Here is a 14,074-nt window from a genome sequence, read left to right as displayed (position 1 = left end):
GAGAGAGAGAGAGAGAGAAGAGAGAGAGAGAGAGAGAACCTTCTCACGACGATTTCGAGTCACCAGGTGGGTGGAGAAGGCTGAGCTACGCGTGAAGAAATATTTGCTACCTACGAAATGATCTCGTTCTATTGTTTTGGCAGAAGAAGTACCGGGGAGATGTTTTATAAATATAGCGGTCCAATTTTGTCACCCAGACGCTTCGACTAATGAAGGAGAAGGTGCCAAAAGTGAAAAGACGCTTGGGACAAGGATTTATACTACGGTCTATGGGCGTACTTAATTCGCTGCAATCGTCTTGGTTGCATGATTTCCTTACAGACTACGTGGCATAAGCTCATTGGACATCTCTATTCAAATTGTCACAAGTTTTCGTTAAGTAGCATATCAAACGCCTAATAAGTTAGAAGGCCAGTCCAAGTCATTAGATCAGTCACACTTTGGTCCGCGTCACTTTGTTTTCTTCGTAGCCACGTTTGTCCGATCAACTACTCTCTCCCAGTCAGCAATCGAATTAGAAAATCCCCCACCACTCCTCTCCTAAAGGACTCCACAGCATCTCTCTCTCTCTCTCTCTCTCTCTCCCTCCCTCCCTCCTCCTCCTCCACTTCTCCTCCGTTGCTCTCCCAACTCCCTCTCCGATGCATAAAAATCCAATCTTTTTCATATTACTCTTCTCCTTCCTCTTCCTCTTCCTCTCTTCCTTCTCCCAGCACGACCGCTTCACCTACCTTGGCTTTAATGGCGGCGCCAACTCGAACAATCCCTCTATAAGCCTCAATGGCATTTCGGAAATCGAATCCAATGGCCTCCTTCGCCTAACCAACGAAACGAGCCGCCTCATAGGCCACGCCTTCTACCCTTCCGCCATCCAATTCAGGAACTCCACCGACTCCTCCGCCTTCTCCTTCTCCACCGCCTTCGCCTTCGCCATCGTCCCCGAGTACGCCACTCTCGGCGGCCACGGCCTCGCCTTCGTCATCTCCACCACGAAGGAGCTTGCCGGAGCTCTCCCAAGCCAATACCTTGGAATCCTCAACGCCAGCGACGTCGGCAACACGACCAACCACCTCTTCGCCATCGAATTCGACACCGTACAAGACTTTGAATTTGGCGACATCAACGACAACCATGTCGGCATCGACATCGACAGCTTGGTTTCCAACAGCTCTGCTCCCGCGGGCCTCAATCTCAAGAGCGGCGCCACCGTCCAAGCTTGGGTCGACTACGACGGCGTTAAGAAGCTTGTCAACGTCTCCGTTTCCGCCTCCTCGTCGAAGCCCGAGAATCCTCTCATATCTTTTCAAGTTGATTTGTCCCCGATCCTCCACGACCAAATGTTTGTGGGCTTTTCCTCCTCCACTGGATTGCTCGCGAGTTCGCATTATCTCATGGGTTGGCGCTTTACCATGAACGGCATCGTTCAATCTCTCGATCTCTCCTCTCTACCATCTCTCCCGCCCCCACCCAAGAAGAAAAATGCCACCTTAATCATTGCCACCACCTTCTCCGCCTTCGTCTTCCTCGTGGCTACCATCGCCGCCGCCGGATACCTCTTCTATAAGATTAAACACGCCGACGTGATCGAACCATGGGAATTGGAGTACGGCCCCCACCGCTACTCCTACAAAGAGCTCAAGAACGCAACCAAGGGATTCCGAGGTAGCGAGCTTTTAGGCAGCGGCGGCTTCGGAAAGGTATTCAAGGGAATCCTCCCAAACTCGCACGCTGAGATCGCTGTCAAACGCGTCTCCCACGAGTCACGGCAGGGGATTCGTGAATTCGTCGCCGAGATCGCGAGCATCGGGCGTCTCCGTCACCGCAATTTGGTCCAGCTCCTAGGTTGGTGCCGCCGCCGCGGTGATCTTCTCCTCATCTACGACTACATGCCCAACGGGAGCCTCGACAAGCTCCTCTTTTGCGATGAGTCCAAACTTTCGGACGCCCAATGGAGTCACCTTTCTTGGTCCAAACGCTTGCAAATTCTACGTGGCGTCGCCTCCGGCCTCCTCTACCTCCACGAGGAGTGGGAACACGTCGTCATCCACCGCGACGTCAAGGCCAGCAACGTCCTCCTCGACGCTGAGTTCAACGGCCGCCTCGGCGATTTCGGCCTCGCCAAGCTCTACGAGCACGGGGGCAATCCGAGCACGACGCGCGTCGTGGGCACCGTCGGATACCTCGCCCCTGAGTTGACTCGGACCGGTCGTGCCACGACCGGGACCGACGTGTTCGCTTTCGGGGCTCTCGTTCTCGAGGTCGTATGCGGACGCCGCCCGATAGAACCGAAGGCAGCGCCGGAGGAGAGCATATTGGTGGACTGGGTGTGGGAGAGGTGGGCCAAGGGGAAGTGGGAGGAAGTGGTGGACCCCAGGTTAGGGGGTGATTATGAAAGGGAGGAGGTCGAGGTGGTTGTCAAGGTGGGGCTCATGTGCTCGCATCCGGCAGCGGCGGCGCGGCCAGGGATGCGAGAGGTGGTGAGGTTTCTCGACGGCGCTGACGTGGCGGAGGTGCCGAGCCTAAAGTCGCCGGAGTACTACGAGGGATTCGACAAAGTCGGGTTCGACGAGTTCGTGTACTCGTATCCATCGTCGTCATTCGAAAAAGTCTCGGTCAGTGCCGGCATTACTAGGTAATTTGGAATCACGATTCCTTTTGATCGAGGTCTTTATAAAATGATCAGAATAATATCGTTCCTTCCTCTCCGATTGTGACATCCATACTATGTTTATGATGAAATATGTGCTTTGCTTTCTCACTGTAAATAGTAGTCTTCTAGCTTGTGGTTGTAATAGTTCTTTCTCGAACGGATGGCTTGGAATCAAAATAATATAAAATTTTGAGCAAAACTTCAATTTTCCATTAAAAAAGTTGCTTCTTTGGACAACATTTTGTTATCAATTAGTGATGAAATTGTTCGCCACTTTAAACCATACTCCGGAATTCTTTTCCTCTCTCACTTTTTGTTCGGGAGTGATCACAAATGCCAGAGGAATTGAAGGATGTCCAACTAAAAGATAGATCAGTGAACAAAAAGCAAGTGCAAAAGGATTACTGCAGAACGTCTGTAACACGAAACGTAAGAACTATGACATTCGACAATTTACTACAACTTATAGACCATGATCTTAGTTTTGGTATTAATCTAACCAACCATGGGAGCCTTCGCAACCTTGCCAGATGAGTCTATGTAGATTCGAACACGTCTGGAAATGTAATCCATAGTCACAGCGTGATCAGGTGGTACCACCTGAAAGTGAGCTTCTGGTTTGTCTTCTTTGATCCTCCTCTCAGCCTCTTCTACAGCGAGGCCTACTACCTCTGGCCATGAACTTTTTGGAGATGATTTCTCTGCCATTTCCTCTGTTTCTCTTTTTCTAGTAAACACAAAGCAGAACAATATTAATGCTTGGAAGTTAAAAGATTTTTGGCATAGATTGCAAAGCTCATTTATATGGACGCCTCCCTCTGGTCGAACCCAACCAATATGAAAATTGCTGATGTATGTCTCCCTCTGGTCTTCTTGAGAAAGTCTTAACTTCTAGTTATCCACTCCAGAGAAAGAATTGGTATATAAGGAAGAGAAAGCGAGTAGGAATTGCCAGCCGTTTCATTATGCAGGCCTTTTTGTTCTTATACTAAGAAACGGTTACCTTCTTTTATTAGCTTTGAAAATTCCTAGACATATGTTAGCTTGTGACGGGCTCCATTTAGAATATGAAAAACTCCTGCTTTGTTATCAGCAAACATTATCAAATGAAGTAGGTCATGGATGACGACTGTGAGCGAATTAATCTAAATAACGTGACATTATGTTAGATTATAAATGCCCGAGCTTTTCCTATGAGTGGCCCCATTGCATGCTGACTTATAGTAGTAAATAAATCAATGGTCAGATTTGGCCTGCTTCAAATATGACCTAGGAGGCTGAATAGACCTCATTAAAATCAAATAAAAGCTAGTCAATAGCCTGAAGAAACCCTGGGAAGCATCTTCCAGTCTTCCATCATCTAGTTTAGCTGGGAGGCAAGAAGAATAAGTTAGTATGCTTGACCTTGTGTAATTTACTAGATTTAATTTACAGTCTACAGTCTTAAAATCTTCAGCTATCTAACTCTCTGTTCCATTATAACTGTTTCTAGCTCCATGTCCCCTCACCCTCCTTTCAATTGGACAATTCGGTATTATTCCATATTTACTGTTTGGTTTGCTGGAGCTGCATTGGGTTGCTCTGTGAGCTGCAGTTAAGAAAGTTCTTTTATTAAGCTTGAGAGAAACTACCTACTATTTCATTAATTAAGTCAATGAAATGATGTACAAAGGACTGTATGAAAGGGTAAGTAAATTAATCAAAGGACAAATAACTTTTAGTTTTTCTCATAGAGATCGGGAGGTTGCAGTAGCTCTCCAAGATCGATTTCAGCGGGAACGGGTTCTCCGGTCCGATCACACCTAATAATTCTGACAGTTCCTCAGAGTATTTACTAGTTGGCATATGCTTGTGCTCTCCTTCCGACAGCTTCAACTTCTTCTGCATGTTTTGGAAATCTGGAGTCACTTCTAATGCCAGATTGATGCTGTTGATATGGCTTTGAAGTCATCATGCCTCCAAACCTATCTATACGAGGATTTGTAGAGATTGGAATTGGCGGCCCTTGTGGGTCTTTCAGATCCAGACGAAAAGAGGCTCGTTCCCTCACCTTCTCCACCGCACCCTTCCCTTCGGCTCGCCGCCGGCAAGCCATTGCCGGCCTTACGGACTCAGTGATGACCTGGCAGAGTGCTCTGTCATCTTCGCCAGGCTTCAACCTCTGTATCAAATAATCTTTCAGTACTACTCTGTCATCCCACATCTTCTTCACGAGAATCTCATATTCAGATCTCTTCTCTTGAATCTTAGAGGCTAACTTGTGAGTTATCTCCAAAACAAAGGCGTATGCCAGTGCAAACATCTCCCTCACTTTCTCAGTAAACGTCTTGTTGTTATTTGACGTCATGAGTCTTTCCTTTATTACTGCAGGCTTATTAAGAGTTGGAGAAACCACCATGTCTGTCTCCTTGAATGCATTAACGTGATGCAGTTTTGGTTGTTTCTTGACATCATTGGCTTCCTTCATTTCTAATTCCCTGTTTACATTGTTGGGCTTGTAGACTGTTGGTTTCTTATACTTACTAAGAGGACTTTGAATTGGTGAATGATGTTGTGGTGCTGTCTGTCTATATATATCAGGTGCCATCTCTGATTCATACACTGAAAAGTTAACAGAAAAAACAAAAAGAGTCGCCTTTTTATCCAATAAAACTCAATAATAGATTGATTAATTCAGATATAAGAGAATTAATTACTTGGGGCACCATGATACTCTGGATCTTGTTCATCCTCCTCCTCCTCGTCCAAGCCATATCCCCATGGCAGCGTCCAGCTGGCGTCGTCGTGTTCATGTTTCTTCTTGCTAAGCATGTGTTTCCACTTCTTTGCCTTATCCTTCACCTTCGAAAGCACTGATTTCTTCGAATGGTGGTCGTGATCATCGCCATGGTAGTGCCCATATCCGAAGGTGGGAGTTGTGGGTGTTGTGGGTGTTGTCCAATATCCTTGTGCTTCATCTTCATCATCAAATGGATTATGCCCTGTAAATATTAATCATAAATATAAGAAAATTGCGACGCAATAATTATGCTATCACAGAGACGCAATGTAACTGAATACATCGCATCTGTCTAGCAATCAAATTGTAGCAAAAGCAAATCTCTGACTTCTAATCTCCTATAGGCACTGGCAAACAGTTTTACCAGCCGTTTTTTCTTTACTCTTTGATCACATTCCATCCACTGCATAAAAGCTAGTGATTCAAGCAGCTAAGCCATTAAATGATCTAAACTTGAACATCTTTAATCTACTAGTGTAAGTAACTAGAGAGCAATAAGGATGCAAACGATTAATAATATAGTGGCAAATAATTCAATGCACCTTTAAAAATTATAATCTTAATCCAACGACTATAATAACCAGTTTTCATATTCGGTACCGGTTTCCCGGTACCGGTTCCAAAACCATATTACGTAAGAACACGAGTATATTAGTTTAGAAGATTAATTACGTGTGCCTAATTTCCTAATTTTCTTGTTATACCCTTGAAGATCTTAACCATTAGATCTTCATCAAAGTGATTGATAAACAATTAACGGTACAAAAAAAGCGCTCTACACGTTTCTTTTCTTCCGTTAAGATTTATCTCTTAAATATAATTATGCCTAAATTATAGGAGATATCATTTAATATTAAATAATTTAAATTTGATTATTTGGAGATAAACTTCAATTTAAATATAATTCTCTATCTCTATCTATTAAAATTTAATTTAAGTCAATCTTAAACTAATGAGAGATATATGTAAATAATAAAAATAATCAAAAAGATAAAATGTAATTAAATTTTCATCAAGTTAATTATAAAAGACATCGATATCCTTATTTTGATATATATACATTATTCTCAATTAATGATATATATATCTTTTACTTAATAAAATATTAAGATAATATAATTGTTAAAAAATAATGTGCAAGATTATATATTAAAAAAAGTTACCTGCTGAACCGGTAATATCTTTCATTCCTATTATACCCTTAAAGATCTTAACCGTTAGATCTTCATCAAATTGATTGATAAAGAATTAATTCTATTGCAGGAAAGAAACCCTCTAATATAGTGGACAACAAATAAACTCTGAAGAAAAATAGAACACATTATTATTTACAAGGTGCAGATTACCAGCAGCAAAATGATATACCCCTCGAGGGGTACTGCCTCCATATCTCGTGATCCCTTCCAAGTCAGCCATTTCTCTCTCTCGCGCGCGCTCTCTCTCTTATTCTTTGCCTTTTCTCTTCAAGCTATATCCATAACCTTTATAGCTCTAGCTTATGAACTTGTGGATTTAGGGTTGCATTTAAACTTGCTGGTCGTTAGACATGCCTTCCTATTTCCTTGGCAGTGTTGATGGCTACTGGGAAACGAGGCCTCCCTACCAATCCATATCCCACTTTAAGTGCATGGCCACGCCTGAATCTGGACTTGCCACGTGTTCTCTCTCATGGCCGGTCAGAATCTATGGAAGAATTGAAGCCCCACGTGGCTTCCACTGACGTGGCTTCCTATGATTCTTGTGAGGTATAGTCACCGGGCAGTGATTGGATACTTTAGCCCCATGTAAGAGATAAGATGGGGAAACCACTGGCCAGTAGGTAGTACCCAGAATTAGAAGCACAAGAATGGCAGCAATGGCAACAATCCCTTCTACGTTCCTCTCCCATCAATCCCTTCGCCATGATCTCAAGAAGAATTCAGCATCCTTCAGAAGAGCAAAAGTTTTCCGAGTGCGAGCTGCAAAGGTTCCTGCAGGAGTAAGTAGAAGTTTCCCTTTTTGTGAGCACTTTGAGTTCTTTGCTGGTTTTCTTGTACTTTTATACACTAGAAGAAGAGAAATTTATGAATTGGGTTCAGGTTGAGATGCCCAAAGTGAAACCGAAGCTCACTGAGCCATTCCTCGGATTCACCAAGACCGCAGAGATTTGGAACTCCAGAGCTTGCATGATTGGCATCATTGGAACTTTCATTGTAGAGTTGGTAGGTTATGTCAATTTACATCTTATAGTTCTCTCTGTATACTAATTATGAAGTATGTTGTGATCAAAGTGTACTCTTTTCATATCTTTTTCTTTTGATGGCCCTTGCAGATCTTTCACAGAGGCATACTTCAGATGATTGGGGTGGATGTGGGAAAAGGCCTTGACATTCCTCTATAGTTTCAGATATCTGCAACTAAGAAGCAACCTAAGGTCCAGAAATGCCTTGCTGTTTCAATGTTGTCATCTTTCTTTCTTTTATTTACTACGCAATTTGCCGAAAGAGTTAATGTAATTGTAAGCAGAACGTGATTCAAAGAGAGAGGAAAGTTCTAATTACTGAATTGTTGTTCTGATTTTATTAAGTGGAAATGGGCTGATGCTAGCTGGAATTAAGCAGAAGCAGATGACATATTTTTTATTAGGAAAATGACTTACAGAGATTATGCACATATCATGGATTAAATTTCAGGATTTGATATGGTATCGATCACATTACGTACATTAGAAACATAGAGTAGCCTGTGCTCTAAAGTTGCAGAAAGAATTCCCTGCAAAATCTTTCAATCAATTCATGGGAATCTCCTAATGCTAGCATCTTCTCCATACGAGCATGGAACCCAAAAAAGTTTAAACACAGAATATGGTCTCCGAGAAGCTACTGTACAGACCAAGTCTACAAAATTTCACCTACAATAATTGGCAAGTGCCACTGCGAGTGTCCGTGACCTGGGGCGTCCTTATGTGTCTACTTCTCTTTCAGGCATTTCGTCGAGCAACTGCTGAGGGACAAATTTTCTTCAGCAGGCCTACAGGCCCCCGAAACTCAAAATGTCGGATCAAATAAACTTGGTCCCATTGGACGGCTCATTAACAGTCCAACCTGAATCCCGTTCTCCCGCCGTTCATCGGCTGTTAGCCTTCCACACTGTGATCACTATATAAACCCTAAACCCCGAATTGCCATTTTCTTCTGGGTTATCGTCACCACCCGTGACTATAATACTCATTCTTCTTACTCAAATTCTGCACCATGACAGTATCAAAATGACACTCTCTGCATGGTAACTTGACCTCGTCTAGTCAACTTCTCCTCACCTTTACGGTTTACCTACCAAAATAAATAAAAACGATTCCATTCTCTAACCTTATCGTCTCTCCCCCCTTCTTCCACCTTCCTCTCCACGCCATGGCTTTCTCCGCGCCGAGGCAATTCATTTGCGCCCAGATCGGCGTCTCCACTCCTCTTCCGCCTCGTCGCCGTCGCAACGCTTCCTCCGCCGCCGCTGCCGCAGCCCAATTCCAGGATCCCAACTCTTCCTCTAAACCCCCTTCGCTTACTTCATCTCCCAAGAAGTCGGATACCAAAACGCTAGTCCTCTTCTCCACCACATTCGCCGCCGCAGCTGCTGTCCCTGGCGCCTTCCTCCTGCACCTCTCCTCCTCCTCGCCCCCTCCTCCAAGCAATGGCGGCGGCGGAGGTGGAGGCGGTTGGGGATGGGGGGGTGGCGGCGATGGGGGTAGCTTCTGGTCTCAGATCTACTCCTTCATGACGGCAAACGCAAGGGAAGAGGATGGCTCCGCCGGTGGAGGCCTGCCGGAGTGGGACCCGCACGGCCTCCCGGCAAACATCGTGGTCCAGCTCTCCAAGCTTAGCGGCCTCAAGAGGTATAAGATCTCGGAGATCCTCTTCTTCGACCGGCGGCGCGGTTCCCTCGTCGCAGGTACCGAGGACTCCTTTTTCGAGATGGTCTCCCTCCGCCCCGGCGGCGTCTACACCAAGGCCCAGCTCCAGAAGGAGCTCGAGACGCTAGCCTCCTGCGGCATGTTCGAGAAGGTTGATATCGAGAGCAAGACAAAACCGGACGGCTCCCTTGCCCTCACTGTCTCCTTCACCGAGAGCACATGGCAGTCGGCCGATGCGTTCCGATGCATAAACGTGGGTCTGATGCCGCAGACGAAGCAGATGGAGATGGATTCGGACATGACGGACCGCGAGAAGATGGAGTATTTCCGAAGCCAGGAGAGGGATTATAGGAGGAGGATTGAGAGGTCGAGGCCGTGTTTGTTGCCCGTGCCTGTGCAGCGAGAGGTGTTGCAAATGTTAAGGGAGCAGGGAAAGGTGAGTGCGAGGCTGCTGCAGAGGATCCGAGACCGGGTGCAAAAATGGTACAACGATGAGGGGTATGCGTGTGCACAGGTGGTTAATTTTGGGAATTTGAATACCAGGGAGGTGGTATGTGAAGTTGTGGAGGGGGACATTACGCAACTTGTCATCCAGTTTCAAGATAAGCTTGGGAATGTCTGCGAAGGGAACACCCAACTCCCCGTTATCCGTCGGGAGCTACCAAAGCAGGTAATTATTATGGATTGCTCAATAATCTGTGTCACTAGGTTTCTTACACACCAATTGATACCTTGATGCCTCCACAGCGTGATGTTGTTGATCGATAAATTGTCTACATAGACGATTGACCTGCTATCTTTATTTGTTGAATATTTTGTTAACTGCATGCCTTGCAAAGTATCTTCCATGTCAACAAAGACCACTTCTTGTCAACATTAGATATGGCCCTTCTGGAAGGACAAAATTAGGCTTTAGTCAAAATCTGGTGAGCAATGCACGATGCAATGGTTCTTTTCTGTATTATGCTTAGGCAGTTTGATCATGTTATCATTCAGACAATTCAAGAGATTACATTGATTGTTATCGTGTAGCTACATTTTCTAAATGATGCTCGTTCAAACGGTTTCGGTTCTTGATAACCTGGTGCAGCTTCGACCAGGACATGTATTTAATATTGAAGCCGGAAAACAAGCTTTAAGGAATATAAATTCCCTTGCTCTGTTCTCCAACATAGAAGTGAACCCTCGAACTGATGAGAAGAATGAAGGAGGAATTATTGTTGAAATAAAGCTTAAAGAATTGGAACAAAAATCAGCCGAAGTGAGCACAGAGTGGAGTATTGTACCTGGACGTCAAGGACGGCCGACACTGGTAAGCTATTTCCATGCCACTCCCTGTGTTATGCATAATTTAGTACACTTTGCAGTTGCGACTAAGTATAGAAAATTCAACTGAGAACATTCTTATTCTCAGGCTTCAATTCAGCCTGGTGGAACTGTCTCATTTGAGCATAGGAATATCAAAGGTTTGAATAGATCAGTTATTGGTTCAGTGACATCCAGCAATCTGCTCAACCCTCAGGTGTGTAGTTAGTGTATATTTGTGGAATGTTTTTTCTTTCTTTAGATTATATCAGCAATTTATACTAATTATCTACTTTTCCCCTATCATAGATTGATGTCTAATTTGTGTACAATTGGTGCAGCTGAAACCTGCATTAGTTGAGTTACCTGGGTTTAGGGTCATTCATTCCTCTTGATAATATCTGTTGATGAAGATTCTTTTTCCATTTTATTTCCAATTTTAGAGTTGAAAGATTACAACTCAAAAGATAAGAAGGCTTAAAAAGAATTGATGATGAGACAAATAAGCAAGTGAAGATTAATCCCAACATTTATTTCTAAAATAGCACTATGGAATTCCTTACTTGAACAAACTTCCTAGTTCGAGGCTTCGAGCATTTACATTCTTCTGAGGATTATCTTCTGTTTATTTGAAACTAAATATTACTAGCTCCGTACTTGATTTCCTATTCTGGAGTGTCTGGTCTTAAGAGTAACTTGAAGAACTAGTCTGATGAAAATAAGAGGAGAATGAAATATCTTGATATTAGTCTACAGTGTCGATATTGATTATTATATGTTACTTTTATTGGCCTCCTACATTGTTGTTTTGATATGGTTCCATACATTTTAGGATGATCTATCGTTCAAGCTTGAATATGTGCACCCATACCTGGATGGTGTTTACAACCCTCGCAATCGTACATTCCGGACTAGTTGCTTTAACAGCCGGAAGTTGAGCCCTGTTTTCACTGGTGGGCCAGGGGCAGATGAAGTTCCTCCCATATGGATTGATAGGGTTGGATTGAAAGCCAACATAACAGAGGTGTGTAGCAGTTTTCTCTTCATTTATATTCTTATTTTTCCACATCCCCTTTCTTGATAAAAACTTCTGAAGTGATCCCTATATAGTGAGAATTTTTGACATTTTCAGAGCTTTACGCGACAAAGCAAATTCACATATGGACTCGTGATGGAAGAGATCACAACACGTGATGAAACTAGTAGTATATGTACTCATGGTTCTCGAGCTCTACCTAGTGGAGGCTTAAGCAGTGATGGACCTCCGACTACTCTCAGTGGTACTGGTGTAGATCGCATGGCATTTGCACAGGCTAATATTACTCGTGATAACACACAGTTTATAAATGGAGTAGTTGTTGGTGAAAGAGATGTTTTCCAGGTATTTATCACCCTATATGTTTGTTGTTCTGAATAATGGCTGTTAACTCTTGAATCATTCATGCTACAAGTGCCAAGTAGAAGTGAGTGACCCAGTTTCTGCACTAGTTTAAACATTTTCTAGATAATATGATCCTGACATGCTTATAATGGTTTGTCGGTGTGAAGCAGATATAATCAATCCTCTATCTGATGTCATTTTCATTTGTATCATCTTCCTCTTTAGGAGTTTGAAGATCTGATTGATGGTTTTTTATATATGTACAAATTGCACCTTGGCAAATAACTGCCCTGATGCTTCACATCTGGAAGTGAAGGTTCAACATGCTTTCATTTATATAGTGTAAATGACATCTGAAATTTGTCACCTGTCTATTTCTAATTAAAAGATTGTGCTGTAATTTAACTTCTAATGACAATTCATGGTTCTCTGCAGGTAGACCAGGGCCTTGGTATTGGCGTCAAGTTTCCGTTCTTCAATCGTCATCAACTAACTCTAACCCGCTTCCTCCAATTGAAGAAAGTAGAAGAAGGTGCTGGCAAACCACCACCACCTATTCTGGTCCTCCATGGGCACTATGGAGGTTGTGTTGGAGACCTCCCAAGCTATGATGCTTTCACTCTTGGTGGACCATACTCTGTGAGAGGCTACAACATGGGAGAATTGGGTGCTTGTAGGAACATTCTTGAGGTGAGCAGGACAACCTTGTAGTTGTTTGAGTTTGCATGTATGATACAGTAATGTCTGATACTGATCCTCAAATTTACCATTACTGTGGATTTTGTGATTGCATTTATTTTACTAATCAGATAAATCTAACTCTTATTTTGTTGTAACTAGCTTGCTGCTGAGCTGCGGATCCCTGTGAGAAACACCCATGTATATGCATTTGCAGAGCATGGAAATGATCTTGGTAGTTCAAAGGATGTGAAAGGAAATCCCACTGAGTTCTTTCGCAGGACTGGACAGGGATCATCATATGGTGTTGGCGTTAAACTTGGATTAGTGAGAGCAGAATATGCGGTTGACCATAATGCTGGTACTGGCGCAGTATTCTTTAGGTTTGGAGAGAGATTCTGAGGCAAGAGTAACTTTAATTATAGAGAAGTTCCCATTTTTGCAATATATGGTTCTTTTAACACAACTAGGCTTCTTGGCTACATAATTCGGCTATACAAGTCTTCAAGGAATAATATGAGTTTGGTCTTTGTTGAGATTCCGATTATCTGTTTCGATATATCCTTCTTTTCAGATTTTGTAGTATGTCATTCATTACGTGCTGCCTAATGGTTTCTACATTTGTGTTACTTTGTGCGTCAAACCTATAACTGAGCAGTCCCTGCTACATAATTTGATAGTTGAAACTCACCTCAGGCCATAAGCTTACAATGATACGCTCAAAGAGAACCAACCCAGTTTTGAACCAAGCAGCCGGCCCGCTCAATCCGATCCACAATTTCGGGTCGGCTCTTCATTTTGGTTTAAAACCCGGGCTAAGATTTTTGCTCGATTAAATTTTAAGTCTTCATTCACTGAAATAAGAATTGGTTTATTTTAGAATTAGCCTACTGGTATAGTAACTGAATAATTTTTTTTAAGTAAAGCTTGGATTTAGTGACATTTCATATCCGACTCAAACCCTCTATTATATATTTTCTATAATATATATAAATTTTATACATTGAAATTTAACTATACAGTCTCAACTTTTAGAGTAGTCTGTGTGAGTTTTATTTGATCTGATTAGCTCTTTATCAGATCATAGATCAGGCTTTCGTACTCTCTATTTGGACTGAGAGTACGTTGGGTTGGATTCTGACCCATCAAATGCATGGCGAGGTAAACGCAAGAATAACAGAATTGCTGAGAGACCACTTACCTTGACAATAGTATCTTAATTCAATGACATGATATGACATTGGCATGTTGACGAACTTTACGTAAGCAGTTTTCCTTCATCCTCTAGTAATGAGTTCACATTGACCCAGAAAAAAGAACATTACAAACTTTCTGAGTCCCAGTAGGTAGAAGAGGGGGATAGACATTACATATAAATTACAGCCCAATTACATG

General features: G+C 43.1%; 4 protein-coding genes across 5 annotated transcripts; 3 read left to right on the top strand and 1 right to left on the bottom strand.

Moving 5' to 3' along the window:
- The first annotated feature begins 561 nt into the window (after positions 1 to 561).
- LOC140764522 (L-type lectin-domain containing receptor kinase S.4-like) lies at positions 562 to 2,765 on the top strand. Its single transcript, XM_073103122.1, has one exon. The coding sequence runs from the start codon at positions 642 to 644 to the stop codon at positions 2,634 to 2,636; it is 1,995 nt and encodes a 664-aa protein (XP_072959223.1). The 5' UTR covers positions 562 to 641; the 3' UTR covers positions 2,637 to 2,765.
- Positions 2,766 to 4,069: 1,304 nt separating this feature from the next.
- LOC140764525 (uncharacterized) lies at positions 4,070 to 7,145 on the bottom strand. Of its 2 annotated transcripts, none has more exons than XM_073103126.1 (3): positions 6,776 to 7,145; positions 5,347 to 5,631; positions 4,070 to 5,251 (listed from the first exon to the last, which is right to left on the bottom strand). In XM_073103126.1, the coding sequence occupies exons 1-3, from the start codon at positions 6,843 to 6,845 to the stop codon at positions 4,485 to 4,487; spliced, it is 1,122 nt and encodes a 373-aa protein (XP_072959227.1). In that variant the 5' UTR covers positions 6,846 to 7,145; the 3' UTR covers positions 4,070 to 4,484. The 2 variants fall into 2 exon arrangements, with proteins under 2 accessions (XP_072959227.1, XP_072959228.1); XM_073103127.1 differs by having other exon boundaries at positions 4,070 to 5,239.
- A 92-nt stretch (positions 7,146 to 7,237) lies between these two features.
- On the top strand, positions 7,238 to 7,968 carry LOC140764527 (light-harvesting complex-like protein OHP1, chloroplastic). The gene is made up of 3 exons (XM_073103128.1): positions 7,238 to 7,407; positions 7,508 to 7,630; positions 7,741 to 7,968. Exons 1-3 carry the CDS (start codon positions 7,276 to 7,278, stop codon positions 7,807 to 7,809), a joined length of 324 nt encoding a protein of 107 aa, XP_072959229.1. The 5' UTR covers positions 7,238 to 7,275; the 3' UTR covers positions 7,810 to 7,968.
- Positions 7,969 to 8,147: 179 nt separating this feature from the next.
- LOC140764520 (protein TOC75-3, chloroplastic) lies at positions 8,148 to 13,252 on the top strand. The gene is made up of 7 exons (XM_073103120.1): positions 8,148 to 9,985; positions 10,406 to 10,627; positions 10,730 to 10,837; positions 11,453 to 11,644; positions 11,753 to 12,001; positions 12,437 to 12,691; positions 12,842 to 13,252. Exons 1-7 carry the CDS (start codon positions 8,819 to 8,821, stop codon positions 13,079 to 13,081), a joined length of 2,433 nt encoding a protein of 810 aa, XP_072959221.1. The 5' UTR covers positions 8,148 to 8,818; the 3' UTR covers positions 13,082 to 13,252.
- Positions 13,253 to 14,074: the final 822 nt, after the last annotated feature.

This window comes from Typha angustifolia, chromosome 8 (assembly GCF_048772165.1).
Source record: "Typha angustifolia cultivar Huaian chromosome 8, ASM4877216v1, whole genome shotgun sequence".
NCBI lineage: Eukaryota > Viridiplantae > Streptophyta > Magnoliopsida > Poales > Typhaceae > Typha > Typha angustifolia.
Note: the sequence above shows the minus strand (reverse complement) of the source record. Positions and strands in the feature narration are given on the sequence as shown.

What these genes read in the sequence shown, in the direction of transcription:
- LOC140764527 (XM_073103128.1), top strand. Translation starts at nt 7,276, where the DNA reads ATGGCAGCAATGGCAACAATCCCTTCTACGTTCCTCTCCCATCAATCC. An exon ending in CTGCAAAGGTTCCTGCAGGA is followed by an intron (nt 7,408 to 7,507) that starts GTAAGTAGAAGT and finishes AATTGGGTTCAG; the next exon opens with GTTGAGATGCCCAAAGTGAA. An exon ending in GAACTTTCATTGTAGAGTTG is followed by an intron (nt 7,631 to 7,740) that starts GTAGGTTATGTC and finishes TGGCCCTTGCAG; the next exon opens with ATCTTTCACAGAGGCATACT.
- LOC140764525 (XM_073103126.1), bottom strand. Translation starts at nt 6,845, where the DNA reads ATGGCTGACTTGGAAGGGATCACGAGATATGGAGGCAGTACCCCTCGA. An exon ending in GGTATATCATTTTGCTGCTG is followed by an intron (nt 5,632 to 6,775) that starts GTAATCTGCACC and finishes TAATATTTACAG; the next exon opens with GGCATAATCCATTTGATGAT. An exon ending in AGAGTATCATGGTGCCCCAA is followed by an intron (nt 5,252 to 5,346) that starts GTAATTAATTCT and finishes TTAACTTTTCAG; the next exon opens with TGTATGAATCAGAGATGGCA.
- LOC140764520 (XM_073103120.1), top strand. Translation starts at nt 8,819, where the DNA reads ATGGCTTTCTCCGCGCCGAGGCAATTCATTTGCGCCCAGATCGGCGTC. An exon ending in GTGAAAGAGATGTTTTCCAG is followed by an intron (nt 12,002 to 12,436) that starts GTATTTATCACC and finishes GGTTCTCTGCAG; the next exon opens with GTAGACCAGGGCCTTGGTAT. An exon ending in CTTGTAGGAACATTCTTGAG is followed by an intron (nt 12,692 to 12,841) that starts GTGAGCAGGACA and finishes TGTTGTAACTAG; the next exon opens with CTTGCTGCTGAGCTGCGGAT.
- LOC140764522 (XM_073103122.1), top strand. Translation starts at nt 642, where the DNA reads ATGCATAAAAATCCAATCTTTTTCATATTACTCTTCTCCTTCCTCTTC.